This window comes from Oncorhynchus masou, chromosome 12 (genome assembly GCF_036934945.1).
Source record: "Oncorhynchus masou masou isolate Uvic2021 chromosome 12, UVic_Omas_1.1, whole genome shotgun sequence".
In the NCBI taxonomy this organism is placed as follows: Eukaryota; Metazoa; Chordata; class Actinopteri; order Salmoniformes; family Salmonidae; genus Oncorhynchus; species Oncorhynchus masou.
Window position 1 is genome coordinate 50,810,238 of NC_088223.1, and position 22,796 is coordinate 50,833,033.

A 22,796-nucleotide genomic window follows, 5' to 3' on the forward strand; every position below is an offset into this window, starting at 1 on the left:
CAGATGTTCTCTCTAGACGAGTGTCAAATGATCTTTGAAATCACAATGCTAGCTTGTACTGCTGTGTGACATGAGAACGCTATGTTTGAGGGACTGAACTATTGTAATGTTCTATTATGTTGAGGCCCAGTGTGGTACTTCCCAATAATATTTGTATCGTATGAGCGTACACAAAGAGGAATTTCAAAGGATTTAAAATCCAGGTTTATTATTTATGAATGTTGTCATGAGACAGTAATTCTGATCCCCTGTGTCCCCCCTCTCTCTCCTCCCACCTGTCCCTCCTCTCAGCCATCCGTGGGTTCTCTCCCCAGCATAAGATCGCCAGCTTCGAAGAAGCTAAGGGGCTAGACCGTATCAACGAGCGCATGCCACCCCGCAGAGTCGGGGTCAACCACGTGGGACAGTCCATGGGCAAGATGAACATGTCCGAGGCCAACGGCACGGAAGACAATGACAATGACAACAGCAACGTCCAGTGACGCTGAGGCCCGCCCCAGAGCTCATGCTACTGCTGCGCTGTGCGACAAGATATCGCCAAATGGTGATATCAGACCTCCGAATAAAGATACAACAGAACACAGACACAACACATCTGCATCTACCGCTGCTGCTCCTACATCCAATTAGAGAAACAAATCAAATGTTAAGTCTCTTGTACAAATGGGTAAGGTGGTATATTTTTTGACGCCAGGTCACCACATGGGGGGGAACTGAGCTCAGAAGGGGAGGTTTTCCCGCTCTTTGGTCTGTGGATTGGGAGGAGGGTAGTGGGGTCAGAGATTAGGGAAGGGACATGGAGGAGGCGAGCGGGGCGGGATGGAACTTGTCAAGGGGGTGTGTTCCTGTGGGTGTGTCTGCTGGTCCCTTTCTCAGTCCAATCACAGACCTAGTAAGCAGGGTTTAGAGTCCCGAACTCTCTCCCATGTCCGCTACATCCTCAAAGGGTATGATACGAGACCCATGCCACACACACATTTGACTATTTTTGATTAAGTTTCACTCATGAACTCATCTCAAACAGAAATAATCTCGCTACTCAACATGTTTTGCTACTAGTAGTAATAGAAACAAATCCAAAAAGAGAAAATGTTATTTGTAAGAAAGGGCATTCGAGAAGGAAAAATATGTACGTTTTACTACTTGCAATGCAATCTTACCGGAGAACTTTTATTTCTTGATTTATTTTGTGGTAAGACGCCATGAGCCTGCAGAGGGTAGGGGTGGAACGTGGGCTTGACTGTGGCCTCTCCACCAACCAAAGCCACAGTCTGTCATGTTTAGGGGCTGCAGTTCCAGCTACCTTCCACCTACCTTCTACCTGATTGTTGTTTTTCACTTGCCTGTAACTAAAGAGAGAGAATGCACACGGTATGTCAAATCTGCTGTCGCAGTAAAAAAAAAAAAAATCTTATATCTATATATATATAATTAATTATAAAGAAGGACAATAACAAAGACAATGATTTTTAACAGCATCTACGTTATGGAACGCATCAATGCATGCAATTAAGTTCCTTATTGATATGTACCATTTTTATTGTGATGTGTTTCAATAGAGTAGACTTGAATTATTTCCCTCTTCAAAGAGTTTTTTTTACATATCATTTTTCATTCTTGCTTCCTTTGATTTGTTTTTGTACATTTTTTTCATCAATATTATTTAACATTTTATTACGGTTTTGTATTTTTATATTGTTTCGCTCTACAGACACAGATGCTCTCTTTAAGGTGTGAAGCCTTGTTTTTTTTCTGTTCTGTTGGTGTACAGAAGTTATCCAATCGTTTGAATGAACATATTACTCCGTGATAAGCAACATTCAGGCTACCAAAGCATGCTCGCATGGTTTGTTCAAATGTAAACAAATTGGACATAATGAAAATCCTGTGTCTCTCTTTCTTTTAAAAGGAAAAAATATATTCTCATTAGTTCTTGATGATATTCCTATAATTCTAACGATTTAAGCTTACAGTTTTTCCCCCCCTTCCACTGTTTTCTGATCCTTGATTGGTCTAGACATGGTTTATTCCGAAGAAGGAATTTAATGGATTTTAACTTGTGACAATTTTTCTTGTAATTTTCTCTGGAACTAATTTTTGGCATTTGAATTCCTAAATGATACACATATGGTAAGCATGCCCTATGGGACAAATCATATTTTTTACTCTTGAATAAAATATGCATGAATCAGTAGTGTGGCTTCAAGTTTCTTATCGATAGATAGGAAATGTGTGCAACATGATGTAAATAGGATGCCAATTTAAGCCACACCTAAACAGTATGCTCTGCGGGACGAAGTGTGTGTGTCTGCTGCGCATATGTAAAACGGGCAGCTTCACTGTTTTCGAAGGGAGCTGCTTTTCACAGCCAACTTGGATCCCATACAGTGGGCGAATGTGCTTTTCTCTCCCATTTCCATGTGGGCATTCGGTCTGCTTCCCGTCATTCTTCCACAGGAAACTCCGGGAACAGCATCACACAGGCCATGGCAACCACTCCCACCTCACACTGAACCCACTGTAGGGGGCAAGTCTATGGATCAAGACGGTAATATCCCGTTACCAGGACCTTAACCATACTCATTAACACATACACGCAGACTCAGGTCACAAGTTGAGCCAGTTGCCTTACACAGACAGACATACTACTCAGAGTCTCCATTCTCTCTCCTACACAGTTGCTCCTCTTGCCCCTGCGTGACCTCACACACTCATTCATTTTACACACACACGCACACAACCACACACAGTGGGAACGTGAGACGCTCCAGTCAGAGGAAACTTTGTAGATTTGGACATTGATCTGCTTCTATATCCCATCACTGCTGAGTGTGTTTCTCCTCATTCCAGCAGGTAGGTTCAAATCAAAAAGGCAGCGTAGCCAGATTACAGGTACTGTTGACATTTATTAAATTGTACCGAAACTTCCTGTTGTCATCACAACTCTCCTCACAGTACATGTCAAACGTTTGGACAACTACTCATTCAAGGGTTTTTCTTTATTTGTTTTACTATTTTCTACATTGTAGAACTATGAAATACCACATGTAGTAACCAGAAGTGTTAAACAAATCAAAATACATTGTTCTATGTGAGATTCTTCAATTAGCCACCATTTGCCTTGATGATAGCTTTCCACACTCTTGGCATTCTCTCAACCAGCTTCATGAGGTCGTCACCTGGAATGCATTCCAATTAACAGGTGTGCCTTGTTAAAAGTTCATTTGTGGAATGTATTTACCTAATGACTTTGAGACAATTAGTTGTGTTGTTACAATGTATGGGTGGTATATAGAAGAGAACCCTATTTGGTATAAAATACCAAGTCCATATTACAGCAAGAACAGCTCAAATAAGCAAAGAGAAATGACAGTTCATTATTTTAAGACATGAAAGTCAGTCAATATGGAAAATTAAGAACTTTGACAGTTTCTTCAAGTGCAGTCGCAAAACCCATCAAGCGCTATTATGAAACTGGCTCTCAGGAGGACCGCCACAGGAAAGGAAGACCCAGAGTTACCTCTGCTGCAACGGATAAATTAAGGAGAGTTAACTACACCTCAGATTGGAGCACAAATAAATGCTTCAGAGTTCAAGTAACAGACACATCTCAACAATTAATTGTTCAGGGGAGACTGCATGAATCAGGCGTTCAATCTTCCCACCAGAGGTGTTTCCAACAAATTGACTTGTTTTTTTTAATTTATTTATTTATTTTATTCTAAATTTATTTTATTCATAATATAAACATCAACTTACATTGCTACATCAAACATGTCTAACAAACCAAACACAGGTATTAACAATGCTCAAACATACAAAAAATATAAATAAAAATAAAATACAAAAATTAAACAATTTAAGTGCAATTATATTCACTCTGAAAATATCTTATTATAATGATTCATGAAGATGTTATTATTTTTGTTATTCACTAGGATTAGTTTTAATAAGATAATTCAATTCAATTCAAAAATTCAAAAATTGGTAATTTTGCTATTCGAATTTTGGAATTTTTGTTTGTGTATAAAGTATTTGGCAACAAGAATAAAAACATTAATCATTTCAGTGGTTTTGTTATCATTGCAATAGTAACATATAATATATTTTATGTTAAAATTATAGGCAGTGTTCATAATGGTAAATAAGTACTGTGCAAGGTTTTCCCAAAATTCTGACACAAATTTACATTCAAAGAACAAGAAAACGCAGATATCATCAATAGCCACAAATTTGGAAATCATAGAATTACATGGATATATCTTATGCAAAATGTTTAAGTGCACTTCCTTAACTTTGTTTGGTATACAGAATTTGTAAGACCTTAACCATGCATTTTTCCAGACAATGTCAGGAATAAGCATGTTCCAGAAAAACTTTCCTCTCGGTGTAAGTTGGTTTTGTGAATGAAGAATTTGTCTTATATATTTATTACAACAAGATTTCTCAAGTAAGCCCACGCCTTCCAATCTGAGTTCTGGATAAACTTTGTGATCATTCCCAAAATTAAGATGACTTTTCAAATTAACTTGTTGTAGATAAAAGGCTGTGCGTGATGACGTAAAATTCCCATGTACCGAATAAAAAAATACAAGTTAAGGGTTTCCATAGCATTTTTAACTATACTTGTGGTTTCCTCACAAAAAGAGTTTGCATTATATAGCAAGTGTGCCCACTCTGGTATTGGCATATGCATTATAGCCAACAGACAGATACCGGTAATGCTGTTGTCTATAGCCTACATCAGGGGTTCACAAACCTTTTTAGCCCGCTACTCCATTTTGATTTCTGAAAACTGTCACGACCCCAACCATGTGAAATAAATTCTATAATTAACGGCAAATTAAAACTTTTTTTTATTTGGGGCTATGGCAGTCAATTGAAAAAAAATCTAACATTATTTCCCATGGTCTTCTCAACTCACCATCACATACTTTTAATGTGGGGCTATGACAGTCAATTGCATATTAGTCTGACTTACACCATGGCATTGTTGAATACTTGTTTCTGATTGGCTTGAAGGGCATTCTAGAGCACACATTGTTTCCCTGTAACACACGTGGATGGTAGAATTCAATGGCTATAGTTCATCCTCACATGTTCTGTGTTTGAGCTGCTTTTGAAAGCGAAAGTCGAGTTGTAAACATTTATAGGTATTGTTGAATTCAATATTCACCATGGCAAACTAGGACTGATGGTTTGTTTGATTAGCTAAACTAGCAAGTCTGTTTGGTTACCACAGCAACTACTGCAGCTAGGCCTATCCAGAAAACTTGCTAGCTACTTCAGTGGATGTTGAACACATTTCTACTGGCAAATGAACAACAATTTGTTCAATTACAGCCATGGTATAATAGGGATAATCAACTCGGGACTCTATGCGTTCTCTGGAAAATAATGCAACTCTGTGGAAGCTCAGTTCCACTCAGCTAGCACACAGTGGAACACACCTTCCGCGTTGTTCATTATTTTCCATAGAATGCATAGCCCCTCTTGGATTATCCCTTACTCATCTCTCCACCACTAATGAGATGGGTGTGCTTGATGCATGTCGCTTCAGAGCTTCTCAAAGTCATGGGGCGTGGTGACAGTGCGCACCTCATCTCTGCTATGACAGCCAAACTGGATTGAGATTTGGTTTTAATGCAGATGAGAATACTGAATCCAGCTTCATAGGGATATGCGCTGACGAAGGGTACCACAAGTTTTTTTGTTTTTTTACCCCCTTTTTCTCCCCAATTTCGTGGTATCCAATTGTTAGTAGTTACGGTCTTATCTCATCGCTACAACTCCCGTACGAGCTCGGGAGAGGCGAAGGTCGAGAGCCATGCGTCCTCCGAAACAACCCAACCAAGCCACACTGATTCTTAACACAGCACGCATCCAACCCGGAAGCCAGCCACACCAATGTGTCGGAGGAAACACCTTACACCTAGGGACCTGGTCAGCATGCACTGCGCCCGGCCCGCCACAGGAGTCGCTAGTGCGCGATGAGACAAGAATATCCCTACCGGCCAAACCCTCCCTAACCCGGATGTCGCAAGGCCTATTGTGCGTCGCCCCATGGACCTCCCGGTCGCGGCTTGTTGCGACAGAGCCTGGGCTCAAACCCACAGTCTCTGGTGTACCATGAGTTTTATAGTGCTTTCAAGACAACTGGGATCTCTGAGCAATAGGTCAAATTGTGACGTCAGTGATTTTCAGGTCAGAAAATTGGAACTCTAGAAAGAGAAGAGGCCCGAGTTCCCAAGCTGGAATTCCGAGTTGGATGACCGTTCAAAACTATTTTTTCCCTTCGGAGCTCATTTTTTCCAAGTTCCCAGTTGACTTGAACGCTTAACTGCGGAAGACACATTTCAGTTTAATTCATTCAGTTGTACAACTGACTAGATGTTTCCACTGAAGTCGGAAGTTGGAGATTTCCGAGTTCCCAGTTGTTTTGAATGCGGCATTAATGCTCAGAAGGAGACGGTTCCGCGTCTGCTGGGTATTCCCTTTGAGTTAGGAAACAAAACTCCCCCTTAGTGAACCATGAATGCATTAATTCAGATGACAGCTCGATTTCATAGAACATGCTCTGATCCCATATTGCCACATTGTTTTGTGAACAGGCGCAGTGAGTGTGGTTTGATGTAGTTTACAATTGAAGTTACCTGCTGCAGTATATCTCCTAGTTCTGTGCTCAACTCTATTGACACCAGATGTTCTCTGTGTATCATAAAATGCATCCATGTGGCAGAGGGAGACGTACTCATAACTAGGGTGCAGATGCCCTCCGTCCCGCCATAGATGAAGCCCCATCTGTGCAAAAGCCCACCAATCGATCCCATGGAATCTGTTTTCGTGAATATAGCCATGCAGCACACTGAACATCCCCTGTGCCGTTTCATGCTTGGGAATCATGAGACAGAACAATATGTCCTTGTGAATAGCATCCCCCGACACGTATGGCGAACAAAAGTAAATGCATGTGCATCTAGGCCCTCACAGCGAACGTCCATTTGCCAAGCATAAACTGGGGACTTTGAGTTGTTTAGTAAGTTTCCCCTTGATTGCTAGAAGCATCAATTCTTCGTTTAACAGGTTATCTGACAAAGGTATTGATGTGCGTTTCTGTGCCTCTGCCTCCCCACATCAATTGCGGCCGGTAACATCAGTCTCTGCAACAGTTTAGGGTTTCAGAGCGTAGCAGGCCTAGCCATTTACCGTGAGAATGATTGAAGTAAAACAGTCAAGGGCTGCCTTTTCCCAAGATCTAAGGTTACTCGATGGTTTAATTTTATCTTTAGATTTCAATAATTGTTTTACTTTTACCCTTTTTTCCTCCCCAATTGGTAGTTACAGTCTTGTCCCATCGCTGCAACTCCCCTGCGGACTTGGGAGAGGCGAAGGTCGAGAGCCATGCGTCCTCCAAAACACGACCCTGCCAATCCGCACTGCTTCTTGACACAGTGCTCACTTAACCCGGAAGCCACACCAATGTCTCAGAGGAAACACCGCCCAGCTGGCAGGTGCCCGGCCGGCCACAAGGAGCCACTGGACTACCTGATTAGATTATTATTAAGGACAAAAGAGCAAGATTATTTTTGTTTGTCAAAAAGCAGCCAAGCATCGATTATCACGTCACCAGAATAAGACCTTCGATATTTATTGAAAAGGAGCATTAAGCTCATCGCCATGCACTTTCACCACCCTGTGAAGTTCATCATCATTTATTTAATCTGTAGCCTATCAAGCTTCATGCTTTCCCATGATGTCATATTTATGCACAGACTTTGATCTACAAGAAGTACATTTGATTGAAACACAACTCTGATGGTAAAATGCGCCAGGGTTTCCCTTAGCCGGGAATTGCGGCATTTTGCCGATAATAAAATGAAAAGCCAATGAATACAATTGTAGTTGGCCAAATTATCGAGGAGAGGCTGTTTATCATAGCCTACACTGAATTTGTGCTTCAGCACCATTCTCTCATGCCTTGAGGGCAAGTGAGCCTGCTGCTGAGGAGCAAGAGAGAGCAAGAGAGCATCCTTGCCCTAGGCCACTGTTGATTGTAAAGATTGAGGCCTTTTTCATTGAAGTAAAACAAAAGTTAGAGGGGGGAAAAGTATGCCTATAGTGAAAAGCCTACAAGGGGAATTTAATATAAGTTTTAATGTTGTAGTTGAAGAACACTGGCATGGCCAAATACTACTGCTACTGTGCAACTCCCTATTCAGGTAGGAAGCAGTTTTGGAACTTATTTATAATCAGTTGTTTTATCATTATTGTATATCATTGTTATTATTGTAAGCCTATTTATTAATAACAAATCAAAAAAAAAATATATATATACACGCAAAACCTGTTTTATGTAACCCTTTCCAGCGTTCAAATGACTAGTGGCCTCATGGGTGGAATGTTATTAATATTGTTCATAATTTCTTAATTAATAGATTTTAAAGGCGCCGAAAAAGATGCCGTTTTACGATCCCGTAACCAGTTGTGCTATTGTGTATGTTTTTTTTGCGTTATTTGTAAATGATTTTGTACATAATGCTTCTACCACTGTGTCTTATGACCGAAAAGAGCTTCTAGACATCAGGACAGCGATTACTCACCCCGTACTGGAGGAAAACTTTTTCTTCAACGAGTCGGACAGGAAGGATTTACTTCAGGCCCAACAAGGCCTTCATCCCCGTCATTCGTAGGAGAAAGAGACAGAGGTATCGTAAACAAAGATCCGGGTGCCTTGTTAGGATCCATTGCCGAGAGGATAATTGATCCTAATAGCCAACGTACAATCAATCCATAATAAAATAGACTACGATCATGTATATCCTACCAACGGGACATTAAAAAATGTCATATCTTTTGTTTCACCGAGTCGTGGCTGAACGACGACATGAATAACATACAGATGCCGGGTTTTAAGCTTTTTCGGCAAGATAGAACAGGGGTGGCGGTCTATGTATATTTGTAAACAACAGCTGATGCACGAAATCTAAGGAAGTCACAAGGTTTTGCTCGCCTGAGGTAGAGTATCTCATGATAAGCTGTAGACCACACTATTTACCAAGAGAGTTTATCTGTATTTTTCGTAGCTGTCTACAGACCACCACAAACCGAAATTGGCACAAAGACCGCACTCAATGAGCTGTACACGGCCATAAGTAAACAGGAAAACGCTCATCTAGAGGCAGCACTCCTATTGGCCGGGGACTTTAATGCAGGAAAACTCAAATCCGTTTTACCTCATTTCTACCAGAATGTTAAATGTGCAACCAGAGGGGCAAAAAAAAACAACTCTAGACCACCTTTACTCCACACACAGACATGCGTACAAAGCTCTCCTTCTCCCTCTATTTGTCAAATCTGACCATAATTCTATCCTCCTGATTCCTGCTTACAAACTAAAAACTAAAGCAGGAAGCACCAGTGACTCGACCAATAAGAAAGAGGTCAGATGAAGCAGATGCTAAGCTACAGGACTGTTTTGCTAGCATAGACTGGAATATGTTCCGGGATTCTTCCGATGGCATTGAGGAGTACACCACATCAGTCACTGGCTACATCAATATGTGCATTGAGGACGTAGTCCCCACAGTGACCGTACGTACCCCAACCAGAAGCCACGGATTATAAGCCACATCTGCACAGAGCTAAAGGGTAGAGCTGCCGCTTTCAAGGAGCGGGACTCTAACCCGGAAGCTTATAAGAAATCCCGCTATGAACCATCAAACAGGCAAAGCGCCAATACAGGCCTAAGATTGAATCGTACTACATCAGCTCAGAAACTCGTAGGATGTGGCAGGGCTTGCAAACTATTACAGACTACAAAGGGAAGCCAGGCGTGAGTTGCCCAGTGACACGAGCCTACCAGACGAGCTAAATTACTTCTATGTTCGGCAAATAACACTGAAGCATGCATGAGAGCATCAGCTGTTTTTGACGACTGTGTGATTATGCTCTCTGTAGCCGATGTGAGTAAAACCTTTAAACAGGTCAACATTCACAAGGCCGCAGAGCCAGATGAATTACCAGGAGGTGTACTCCGAGCATGCGCTCACCAACTGGCAAGTGACATTTTCAACCTGTCCCTGACCGAGTCTGTAATACCAACATGTTTCAAACAGACCACCATAGTCCCTGTGCCCAGGAGCACTAAGGTAATGTGCCTAAATGACTATCGACCTGTAGCACTCACGTCTGTAGCCATGAAGTGCTTTGAAAGGCTGACCATGGCTCAAATCAACACCATTATCCCAGAAACCCTAGACCCACTCCAATTTGCATACCTCCCCAACAGATCTACAGATGATGAAATCTCTATTGCACACTGCCTTTCCCACCCGGACAAAAGGAAAACCTATGTGAGAATGCTATCCTTTTTGGGATAGGGGGCAGCATTTTCACTTTTGGATGAATAGCGTGCCCAGAGTGAACTGCCTCCTTCTCTGTCCCACATGCTAATATATGCATATTATTAGTAGTATTGGATAGAAAACACTCGGAAGTTTCCAAAAATGTTTGAATGATGTCTGTGAGTATAACAGAACTCATATGGCAGGTGAAAACCTGAGAAGAATCCAACCAGGAAGTGGGAAATCTGAGGTTTGTAGTTTTTCAAAGCTTGGCCGACCGAATGCACAGTGTCTATGGAGTCAAGTTGCACTGCCTACGGCTTCCACTAGATGTCCACCGTCTTTAGAAACTTGTTTTAGGATTCTACTATAAAGGAGGCTCATGAGACCTGTTTGAGTCAGTGGTCTGGCTGAGTGCCTTGATCTCATGACGCACGGTCACAAGAGAGTTAGCTCTTGTTCCAGTGCTTTTCTTCAGACATAGGAATTCTCCGGTTGGAACCTTATTGATGATTTATGTTAAAAACATCCTAAGGATTGATTCCATACATCATTTCACTTTTTTCTACGACCTGTAACGGAACTTTTCAAGTTTTTGTCTGGACGAAGTGCTCGCGTTTCATGAAGATGAATTACTGGGCTGAACATACATATATTGTGTAACATGATGTCCTATGAGTGTCATCTGATGAAGATTATCAAAGGTTAGTGATTATTTTTATCTATATTTCTGCTTTTTGTGACTCCTATCTTTGGCTGGAAAAATGGCTGTGTGTTTTTTTGACTTGGCGGTGACCTAACATAATATGTTGTGCTTTCGCTGTAAAGCATTTTTGAAATCGGACACAATGGGTAGATTAACAAGAAGTTCCTCTTTCATTTGCTGTATTGGACTTGTTAATGTGTGAAAGTTACATATTTCTAAAACATATTTTTGAATTTCACACTCTGCCTTTTCAGCGGAATGTTGTCGAGGGGTTCCGCTAGCAGAACGCCTGCCCTAGAAAGGATATTCATTGACTACAGCTCAGTGTTCAACACCATAGTGCCCTAAAAGCTCATCACTAAGCTAAGGACCATGGGACTAAACACCTCCCTCTGCAACTGGATCCTGAACTGCCTGATGGGAAAACTAACATGGTCCAAACGCACTAAGACATCCGCACGACAAAGCCTATTCCCCCCTCAGGAGACTGAAAAGATTTGGCATGGGTCCTCAGATCCTCAAAAGGTTCTACAGCTTCACCATCAAGAGCATCCTGACTGGTTGAATCACTGTCTGGTATGGCAACTGCTCAGCCTCCGACTGCAAGGCACTACAGAGGGTAGTGTGTACGGCCCAGTACATCACTGGGGCAAAGCTTCCCGCCATCCAGGACCTCTATACCAGGCAGTGTCAGAGGAAGGCCCTAAAAATTAACTAAGACTCCAGCTACCCCAGTTATAGACGGTTCTCGCTGCTACCGCACGGCAAGTGGTTCCGGAGCACCAAGGCTAGGTCCAAAAGGCTTCTTAACAGCTTCTACCGCCAAGCCATAAGACTCATGAACAGCTAATCAAAGGGCTACCCAGACCCCTGTTTTACACTGCTGCTACTCTCGGTTTATAATCTATGCAGGTCACTTTAACTCTACCTACATCGACTCTGTATTGGTACTCCCTGTTTATAGAAACGCTATTGTTATTTTACTGCTGCTGTTAAAATTATTTGTAACATTATATATATATATATAAAAAATAAAACTTAACTTGACCTAGTATATGACTGAGAGGCTCACTCTCCTTTCAGGGAGCTTGTTCAGGGGTGGGTTGTATTTGAGATGGGAGTATCGAGAATTGACAATTGATATATGCCCTTGGATGAGGTAATGTTTTGGTAATATGAAGTACCAAGAATGAGAAGTAGAACCTTGTCTTAGAGAGCAAACTGAATGATAATTTATAGCTAATGCTGTCTGGCTATGGGATACTCCTCTCTCAAGTGAAAGTCTTCCTTTGTGCAGTTTTCCTAAGACCTGTGGTTCATCATTGTGAGTTGAGAGGGTTGTATCTTTGCTATAAAATATCTCAGTTGCCATTATGTTGACACTCTCAGAGAATTCATTTACAGACACTGAATTGATCTGAGAGTCAAAGGGCTATTGGTGAAGCTCATATTATTAAAATATTAAGTTTAAAGTATAACTCTGACTTGTGTGTGGTTTGTAAACTCTCCTTTCACTTAGTAATACAGGAAATTACCACGACAGGCTATATTACAATTTAGCTACTGCAAGCCTATGATATGAAGGCAGTATGCACGGCGCTCCAGCAGACTCTTGACAGTTACATTTGAGGTGAGGAAAAACGTTTCAGGCCTATCAGAGATAGCCCTAAAATATAATGCTTATTTGTATGCAAAATATCCTGATCGAAAACGAACGAATTAACCTTTTACTGTAAATCTATATATGTATGGCAGACGCAGTAGCCATCTGACATAAAGAAATGCATGTCGGTGTCTTAGCATGCGATTTGCATATCTCGATCTATCTCTCTTAGGATAGGCCTAAGCTTCTCTTCCTTTATATAGACTATATTTTTTTTGTAAATATTAATATTATACAGTGGACATCTAAGCCTATAGGCATATGCATGCAATGCCCTGATGCATTTAACACTCAAATCTCCGACAGCTGAACCAAAAAATAGGCTATAAAGTTTGCTACACATCGAAACACAATGAATAGTGTTTTTCATGTGTTATAATCCGTTTTTAAGGACACGTAAATGTGGTTTAATTTGAACAATATCCATCGTTTACCAAATGTCTGTTAAATTAAAATATTCCCGGTCACGATTGTCCAATGTAAAATCTTCCCGAATTAACTCCTTAAATGCGCCTGTTTGTTTTTATGCATATTTTAGAATATTCGCATGAAAATCTGTCGACAATTGCATGGAAACCTATAGACACACTAAAGACTATAAATGCGCTAGTCCAGTGTCATTTTCATTATGCCTGCACATCATGGTTCACCAGCAGCCCCAAACATCTAAAGAATAAACTACAGACTAGGGTTGAATATTTTCCCAATGTAATTCTAAAGCATATGTCTTGATTTGATAAGAGCTTTGATCGGCATGATAATTCAAATCTGATGCTACCTGAGCCTGATGAGCTATACATTAAATACATTTTAGGAGCCCAAATAAAAAATTAAAAAATGATTGTGCTTTTATCCAATACATAGCCTATGTTATAGGCTACCGCATTTTTCGCAAGACAGAAAAACCCATAGATGTAGCTATATTAAAACACAAGATGACCCTGGAAAGCCAGGTGGAGATGTGTACATTAAGTCCTTATATTACTGTAGCATATGCTGCTGCAAATGTAGGGACCACAATGGAAATAAGATCTCAACTTTATTGCGCAATCCCGATCACTTTTTAAACGATTTGTGTTTATACAGTAGGTTTTACGTTGGGGAGGGGGGTGCATTTTTTAATGATATTGTTGAGTTGGACCAGTCTCCACCTCCCCCAGTAAATTTCACTTGCATATGATCAAATATGAATGACTGTTTAGACAATGATTAAATACAGGTTATTGGCACTTTTATACTTTTATCTCGGGGAGGGTTATTTAGAACGTTTAAAAGATTCCGTACCCCGGAAGTGAATGGTTAGTGTTGTGGTAACCTGAATCAAAGCACACCAGTTCTATAATGTCGGTATTACATTTCTCAGTCATGCACGGATTTGTAGTACTTCAGTTTTGTATGTCGACTTGAATAGGCGCGCTTGCACCCGTGTTCGTGTCTGAATTGTGGCAGTCGTCATCATCGCTATGATACCTGATAGTTACGGCGAAATATCGTAGCTAACCGATTGCTGGCTAGCTTAGCTAACGTTAGCTTGTTATCTGGATGTAAACAAAGCTAGTTAGTTACCGTTAATTGAGGTGACATACAACGTCCAGGTACTTCTGAACATAAGATAGCTAGCTTAACTAAAATCTTACAATTTCAGGCAGTCAACCGCATTTGTGTAGCTAGCGTACTGTAGCTAATTGGGGTTGCAGGCCTCTGAGAACAAGCTAACGGTAACAAGCTAGCTACAGTAGCTAGCTATCGAACAGCTGTCAAAATGGATAGAGCTGAATCAGATCGGTTGATAGAGAAAGCAAAGCTGTGCTTGCGGTCAGGGCGGAGAGAAAAGGCCCTTCAACTGTTGTATGAAGCCCAGAAAATATTTCCCAGCACTCGGGCCAGAGGTAAGTGTCCCGTAATGGCCGTCTTGTTAGCCTTGCTTGCCAACTTGAATGTTAAAATAGAAAGTGCAACGTCTGTATCTTGTGAATGTGAATTGCATAATGTATGCTCGAATCAGCGAATGTGTTATGCATGTCATCTGAATATTTACAACATGGTCAGGCTTATAATATAAACAATATTTTTAGATAGCATGTTTGTGCCTGTAAGTGGATTTACTTTTTATAAGCTGTAGGCCACACTACAATGTATAGTTACTGTAACTAGTCATGTTTATTTGACTTACTTGCCGTGTTATTACTCAACCTGGAGGTGCAGCTGTCAGCCAGACAAATTGGTTGTTATTGTTGAACAAGGCAGTTCCCCGGTAGGCCGTCATTGTAAAATAAGAATTTGTTCTTAACTGTCTTGCCAAGTTAAATAAAGGTTACATTTAAAAATAAATGTTTGTTTTTTTCTTCAAAACACCTGCTCTTTTCATGACAGACTGACCAATAAGGATCCCTTATTGATATCACTTGTTAAATCCACTTCAATCAGTGTAGATCATTGGTCACCAACCTTTTGAGTGAAGATCAGTCATATAATAAAAAACGACTTAAAAAACGTAAGCCTATTTAACATGAACCATTTAAAAACCGTTCTGTAGCAATGAGATTTGTGCAGTAGGCTATAAGCCCAATACATTATCACTACATATTGGCTATGCCGGAATTGCCCTGCCAATGCTATTATTCTCAGACCATTTTGAAATTATATAAAAAAAATATTTTGTATATGATCACACTGTTCATAGATCATTTTTTGTATTACTTGTGAGGCACAGCTAAGTGAGCTGGGCTGATGGCCTGCATCTGAGGGGAGGGAGGGAGCAGTGGTGAGGCTGCCTCTCACCGTCTCTCTCTCCCTCCTTCCTTCTGCTGAGAAAATGGGGACACAAGTCTTCCAGCTGATGGCGAAACTTAAGAGCCAATTTAAGCTTGATCTGAAAATGTGGTCGGAAGCGCCGTGTGGATGGTGTGACGCAATCGCGGGGCCTCCAGATGCATGCAGAGGCCAAACTGACCGCATCGCTGTGCGCCTCCCAAATTTTGTAACATTGCTGAGAGCTCCAAATAGCCTCATGCACCAATTCATGTTACTCCTATGACCCCCCAAAAATGAAATAGTCCTCAATATTAAAAAAGACATAAGCTGCTAATGATAACGCAAGGTTATCGGAACACTTACAGGCTCTGCATGGTCATTCCGACATCTGCATTGGCCGTGCAGCATTTATGATGTTATGGCCTCTGCAGAACTCTGGGCACTCGTACTACTTGTGTTTTGCCGAGCAGCGCTGCGCTGTTGTCAAGGAGGTGAGTTTGTGTTTTATACAGGACCCATCCGCTCTCACCTACCAACAACCAATCATGTCTATACGGAGCCCTCCGCATTGTTTAAACATTTGAGCGGAGCAGAGCATGCGGTACAGGAGCTCCGTTTGGCCTCTGCGTGTCTCTGGAGGCTTCGCAATTGCGTCACACCTTCCACACGGCACCTCCGAACACATTTTCGGATCAAGCATAAATTGTCTTTGCTATACTCATTACAATTTAGCTGGTTGTAGCATTTTACGTGTTGAACAAGGTGTTGGTGGTGCTGAGTTACAACTTGAACATGAAGTTACCCATAAAAACAGCAGCCGGCTCTTTGCCTTATTCATTCTCTCTAGTGATTGTTTTGAAATCTCACAGTATCAACTTTGCTGTGCGTTCAAGGCTTTTGTTTTTTTACAGTCTAAGGCGCAAACTGTGCAGACATGGTGATCTGAGCTATTTGACTGGCCAGCGGTAGGCCTTCTGGTGCACTCGATTTGCTCTCTGGGCCTGGCGTGTAGGACACATGAAATGGTTCAAAATGGGAACACTTTGCCTTGCCGGCGCTAGGGCTGTTGAATCAAGTGCACCTACCGCCAACAGCGCAAAAAAAAAAATAGGAGCCCAAGGCTTTTTCGTTGGGTTTTTACAGAAATGTTTGGTGATCAACTAGGAATCCCTTAGAGATCTACCAGTTGGTGACCACTTGTGTAGATGAAGGGGAGGAGATGGATTAAAGAAGGATTTTTACGTCTTGAGACAATGATGGTGTATGTGTGCCATTGCGGGTGAATAAGCAAGACAAATTGCCTTTGAATGAGGTATGGTAGTAGATACCAGGTGCACCGGTGTGAGTGTGTCAAACTGCAACGCTGTAGGGTTTTTCATGCTCAACAGCTTCCTGTGTGTATCAAGAATGTTCCACCACCCAAAGGACATTCGGCTAACTTGACACAACTGCAAGAGTCAACATGGGCTAGCATCCCAGTGGAACGCTTTTGACACCTTGTAGAGTCCATGCCCTGACGAATTGAGGCTGTTCTAAGGGCAAAAGTGGGTGCAACTCAATATTAGGAAGGTGTTCCTAATGTTTTGTACACTCAGTGTAAGTAACTCATCATCTTCTGTTGACAAGAAGGGACTAGGTTAGGGGAATGCATGTTTCAGGTACACACCTGTCCAGACTGGCTGTTTCTTCTATTGATATTTGCACCCATGCCTGATCTCCCCATCAGTGCTGATTGATGCCATAGTGAGGAATGGAAGCTCTGCTGCTCCAGAGGAGCCCCACATACCCCCACCGCGTGGCTTTCGATCCAATGAAGAGGACGGGGATCGAGAGGAAGTGCGCAAAGGGGCCAACGAGGAGAAGAAGACCTACACAGAGGATCAGCGTCAGGGTGTTCTCAGGTACCTGAGTGATAGGCCTACGTTCATTTTGAGCACTTACAGACCTTCGCTACATTTTGTCAAGATGTCCGCCCAGTGACAGGGCAAATGCACATTGTCCTGTTTTGGTATCAGTTTTCGTACTAATCTTTGTGAGGTTTGATCCATTGCAGGATAAAGAAATGCAAGGACTTCTATGAGATCCTGGGCGTTCCTAAAGACTCTAGCGATGAAGATCTGAAGAAGGCATACAGGAAGCTGGCACTGAAGTTCCACCCTGACAAGAACTGTGCCCCGGGAGCCACAGATGCATTTAAAGGTAAAGGGATGCCTCTGTTAGTGCTGTGTTTCCCTGACCTGATCCAGGACTCATCTGAGTCACATCTTTCTCCTCTGTGAGCAATTTTTTTTTAAATTCTAACAACAAAATAGATGAATAAATAGGGCCTCTGTATATTGTGGGACTGCTGGTGCAGATAATTAGCTCCTTAATTATCATGCTATTGTGGCCCGGCATGTGCATCGAGTCAGACAACGACACACCAAGAGCATCAATCATAGGCCTGATAAGTGGTTTTTTTTCTCCCCTCTACAGCCATAGGCAATGCGTATGCAGTGCTGAGCAATGCTGAGCAGCGTCATAAGTATGACCAGTACGGAGAGCAGGCTCCCTCTGAGAGCACCACCCACTCCTCAGCCCAAGCTCGCCACGGACACTACCGCAACTTCAACAGGAACTTTGAGGCTGACATCTCCCCTGAAGAGCTTTTCAATATCTTCTTTGGAGGAAGATTTCCCACAGGTAAGATTTGCGTGTGTGTGTGTGTGTGTGTGTGTGTGTGGAAGTCGAGGTTATTAGGAGTAAACTGAAAAGGTTACAGCGTGATTGAAATTGAAAGGAAACGTTACCGCGTCAGCGGAGACGGCATTCACGGGAAACGCTTGCATATGTTCGGCTCAATCGGAAATGACCTTTACATTTCTATTGCGTAATCTGTAACGCTTCAGCGGTAGATTGAATGGAGCCCTAAAACAAATCATGAAGACTTTTGTAAACGGAAATAAAGTGAAGAAACCCATTTGAAAAACTGAAACATGAAAAACATCAAATTATGTTCAGTTTTAGTTTGTTTTCTCCTAAACTTTGGGCAAAAACTTAATTGGATTTTCAAGCTCCCCCCAATGGGGTTTAAGCTTCTTTTTTCCCCCAATGGGGTTTTCATGCTTGCTTTATCTGGCAGGTAAATGCCACCAGGAGATGACAATGGTTGAAATAAGCCTAGCGTGTGCATCACTAGTCTCTCAAGGCTTGACCGGTTGCCTCCCACAATGGACCGATGTTCCTGCAGACACGTCTGTAGAAGTGTCTGTGTCAGTTGGGAACAGAGGAGAGTGGGAAATGGGATGCGTCTCACCGCCGTATCTGCTTGTTGCCCAAGTGTAAAACATTCCTGCCGGACACAACGTAGTATCTAGCTAGCAAGACGGAGAATGGTTATTTGTAATGAGTGCTTTTTGCAAGTGGCTAGTTTGCATCTACCTTCACTAAAAACCAAGTGCAAAGGCTTTGCCTGCAAACTTTAGTTTCTAATCGTGATGTTCTGGCCCGCCTACCCAGACTCATGAATTGTAGAGAGTTGTGTGTCTTAAGACGACTCTCTCTGGAACAATCCCCAATTCCCCCCCCCCCCCCCTTTCTAACATCCTCCCCAGACCTAGCGCTGCTGTTGCCTAGGTCTGGGATTTCCGAGACTAGTGCGCATCACTATCACTGTAGCTAACAAATGTGCCATGACTTGTTGTTTTTTCCTCTCTTTCAGATATAGGTACTTGTTTCTTACATGTACTACTAAAGCTTTAAAAATATTAGTGTAAAAATGGGCAAGTTTTCTTCCATATTTCTGCATTCAGTCTAGGCACTAATTGTTTTAAATCAAGTCACAATGAGGTTGACAATTTAAACCTATCAATTTATGTATTACTGCCCCTGTGGCAAGAAGTCAAATCCCCCAAAATTATAGGCCTACAAAACTGAAATGTCTCTTAGCCTCCCACGCCTAGTCTACTTTGCCCTTAACATTAAAACTGAAACTAAATAATATGAAAACTAAAACTAATAAATCAAGTCAGAAAACAAACTTAAACTCACATTTCAAATAAACATAGAAAAAACGAATAGAAAAAAAAAAAAAACGATAATAACCTTGGTGGAACTGTGTGCATGTAGGTGTCTGAAAGAGAGATGGCGTGTGTTCTCTCTCTCTTGTTCCTTTCATTTTGGATTAGTCACCTTGTCGGTTGTTGCGTAGTAGTTACACGTGTGTTCTGCTCCCTCAGGCAACATCCATGTGTACACAAACAGAGGCGCCACCTACTCTAACTTCTACCAGCCTCGTCGGCGACGTGCATATGAGAGGCGCGATGAGGAAGTGGAGGAGAACCGCAGTCCGGTCAGTCAGTGCCCACATGAGGAGGAATCTCCTAGAAACTCCCGCCAGTTCACATCATAGATGTTCTGTAGCTGTGTGATTAACCCAACAGAGCTACAGCGGATTTTTCTATGGGCGTACAGTTTAACTCGCATGGCTACAGCGTATGTATTTCCTATGTGTTCACAATTAATGCTGGGCCTTACATTTAGATCTCTTTAAGATTGGGTTTTTTGATCCTGTTTCTGCCATTTTGGATAGTATTTCCCTTTATGCAGTGCTACAATAGGCAATAAAAATGAGAACCTTATGCTGCTCCAAGAGGGTCAGATAAAGGTTGACCAATGAAACGGACCAGCTGTGAAAATGAGTAAACTAGCTTTTTTTTTTTTTGCAATAAGCAATAGAGTCCTAGAAACATTACTGCAGATTTGATTTTTACATGTATTTACAGGTATATGGTTTGGTGTAAACTTTTGCTTTAACATATCTTTCTGGCGTTGCCTTTCCTCAGCAGAACACCTTCACTGCCTTCCTGCAGCTTCTTCCTGTGCTGGTGCTGATCCTCATATCTGTTGTGACCCAACTGATGGCCACCAACCCTCCCTACAGTCTCTTCTACAAACCGTGAGTCAACCACATCAACCAAGCTTCTTGATGACACGTTTGCCTCTAAAGTAGACTGCATGCGTATGAGCCTCATTCAGACTAGTTCCATGGTAGCAACTGGGTGCAGAGTGCATGAGGACCCTTTAAGAGCAGGGGTGGGCAACTCCAGTCCTCGAGGGCCTGATTGACGGCGCACTTCTTCTCCATCCCTAACAAACACAGCTTATTTTCATCAAATTGCATTCTAAACTGAAGATCATGATTAGGTGATTAGAGCTGGGGCAAAACTGTGACACCAATCAGGACCTCGAGGACTGGAGTTGCCCACCCTGCGTATGCGGGTGAGGTGTGACGTGTATTTCCCCCTTAAGTCTGCCTGTAGTGGGACTGACTGTATATTTGTCTTTCAGGGCCATGGGTCTGGTTGTCTCCCGGGAGACCCAGAATATGGGTGTGCCCTACTACGTGGACAAGGGCTTCCAGAAGGAGTACCGTGGGGAGTCCCTGGAGGAGCTGGAGAAAACCATAGAGAGTGACTACATTGAACACCTGCAGAGCAGCTGCTGGAAGGAGAAACAGCAGAGTAAGTCCAGCTGCAGTCAGATCCTGGCAGCTTGGCACGGTCCCCATTTGGAGACATGTTGACTGAGGCAGCCACGCATGGTTAATCCATGTTGCAGAGTATGAATTTGATCCATATATAAGCTGATATGTTTTTCTCTCCATCCTCGTTCAGAGTCGGACTTGGCGAACCTTGCCCAACTGTACCGTGATGACAGGCTGAAGGCGAAGGCTGAGTCTCTAAAGCTGGACAACTGTGACAAGCTGTACCGCTTTGTGGGCCGACAGAGAGGAGAATGAGGGGCTTAAGACAGGAGGAGAGGGAGGCATCTCTTTGCAGCTGGGAATTCGACACTACTCGTTTTAAATTTCATTTATTTATTCAAAATCGGGTCTTTTTTTTTTTAAGAAGAAGAAGAAGAATTGTCTCTTCTCGCTGGTTAGAGCACCGTGGCAGCCAAAGCCATTTTGAATTGAAACATTGTGCCTTCTCTCCTCTCGGATGGAAGAACGTGGAGGAGCATGTACTGTAAGCTGCCAAGCCTGGCTCTTTGTAGATAACATGAAGCCCTGACTGGCTGGCTCTGGGATTGTTGTATTGATGTACAGGAGCCTTGTTTCTACTTCCTTACATTAAGGAATATGGGCTTGCTTACAAGGTTTGAGAATATGGTTCTGTTCAGACGTACACTTTCTGTTAGTCACCTGTTTGAAGCATGTTTAGTACTGGTGGGTTACTCATTTTTATCTGGATTTCTGTGGCGTGGGTTACATTTGAGTATATTGAGTAGGTATTGGGAAAGAGCATAGCTAGAGCCGTGACTTAGTTTTGAACTGGGAAGAACGTTTTAATTGCGAAGGCAGGCAAGGACCCGAGAGCCAGTAACTTGTAGAAAAGGTTCAGATACAGAGGCAAACGATGTGAGAGATTCTATTTGAAAAGACCGCTCTATAGGGTCTTAAACTGTGAAGGGAAAGTGTAGATTTGTCACGCCTGCTCGTTAGAGAAACAAAGCAAGGCAAGAGCTATACATCTCTAGCGTATTAGATCCACATACAATTTAACTGCAGATCTCTGTTTTATGTGAAGACCGATACGTTGATCCTTTTTTTTCTCCTTTTCATTTGCCGTGCATTAAGACTTTGCCAGACAGCGTTGCTGTTAGTTGTATTTATTGTCCGTTATTTGGTCATTTCCTTCTCGAGCACATTTTTGATGCTGTTTTAATTCTGAGCCCGATGTCCCTATTCCCTGATGCATGCATAGTTGATCCAGGCCTTTGTGTTACACATCAGGTGCTCAGTCGGCCGCAATTCTCTGTGAAGGACTATTATTAAGAGCAATCCACACATCCTGCCCATTTCATGTAAATCGACTAACTTTACTAAAGAGCTTTTAAACATGCTTTAGTTTTGGTTTCTCCAAAAGGAACAGTTGTTTCAGTAATAGTTTCAATATTCTAATGCTTGACCTTTCCTTTTAGTCAGATCATAAATCCAGCAGGCGGGGGGTTAACGGCCAAACTAGTGGCAGACCGACAGGATGGGGGGGATTACAGATTAGACCTGATGTTAACTGGAAACCTAGTGGTCCCTTGGCTAAACTCTGGTGTCCCGTTGATTTGTGCTGCCAGAGCAGGTTTTCAAGCTGGTTGAATAAAATCTTAAAACAATCTATTGGTGTCTCTGGGGAGCTTTTGTTTTGTTTCCTGATGCTATACTCCCATTTTCCAACTGATTCAGAATGTTTAATAGTCACATGTACAGGGTTACAGGTGTGATTGCAGGGTACAGTGAAACTCTTCGGCTTTGAGCTTCAACATGCAGTGAAACTAGTGAAATAAAATAGAA

General features: G+C 42.1%; 2 protein-coding genes across 4 annotated transcripts in view; both read left to right on the forward strand.

The window, feature by feature from the left end:
- The window catches only part of ppp3ca (protein phosphatase 3, catalytic subunit, alpha isozyme), a 52,457-nt gene extending 50,263 nt beyond the window's left edge, over positions 1-2,194 (forward strand). For both annotated transcript variants that reach the window (XM_064980985.1, XM_064980984.1), the window contains one exon: positions 292-2,194. In XM_064980985.1, the coding sequence (XP_064837057.1) occupies positions 292-482 (191 nt within the window). In that variant the 3' untranslated portion in view covers positions 483-2,194. The remainder of the gene's footprint in view (positions 1-291) is intronic.
- An 11,758-nt stretch (positions 2,195-13,952) lies between these two features.
- Positions 13,953-22,620, forward strand: LOC135550309 (dnaJ homolog subfamily C member 18-like). Of its 2 annotated transcripts, none has more exons than XM_064980988.1 (8): positions 13,953-14,601; positions 17,193-17,367; positions 17,520-17,665; positions 17,942-18,148; positions 19,684-19,796; positions 20,293-20,402; positions 20,795-20,967; positions 21,121-22,620. In XM_064980988.1, the coding sequence occupies exons 1-8, from the start codon at positions 14,475-14,477 to the stop codon at positions 21,243-21,245; spliced, it is 1,176 nt and encodes a 391-aa protein (XP_064837060.1). In that variant the 5' UTR covers positions 13,953-14,474; the 3' UTR covers positions 21,246-22,620. The 2 variants fall into 2 exon arrangements, with proteins under 2 accessions (XP_064837060.1, XP_064837059.1); XM_064980987.1 differs by having other exon boundaries at positions 13,956-14,601; positions 20,290-20,402.
- The last annotated feature ends 176 nt before the right edge of the window (positions 22,621-22,796 follow it).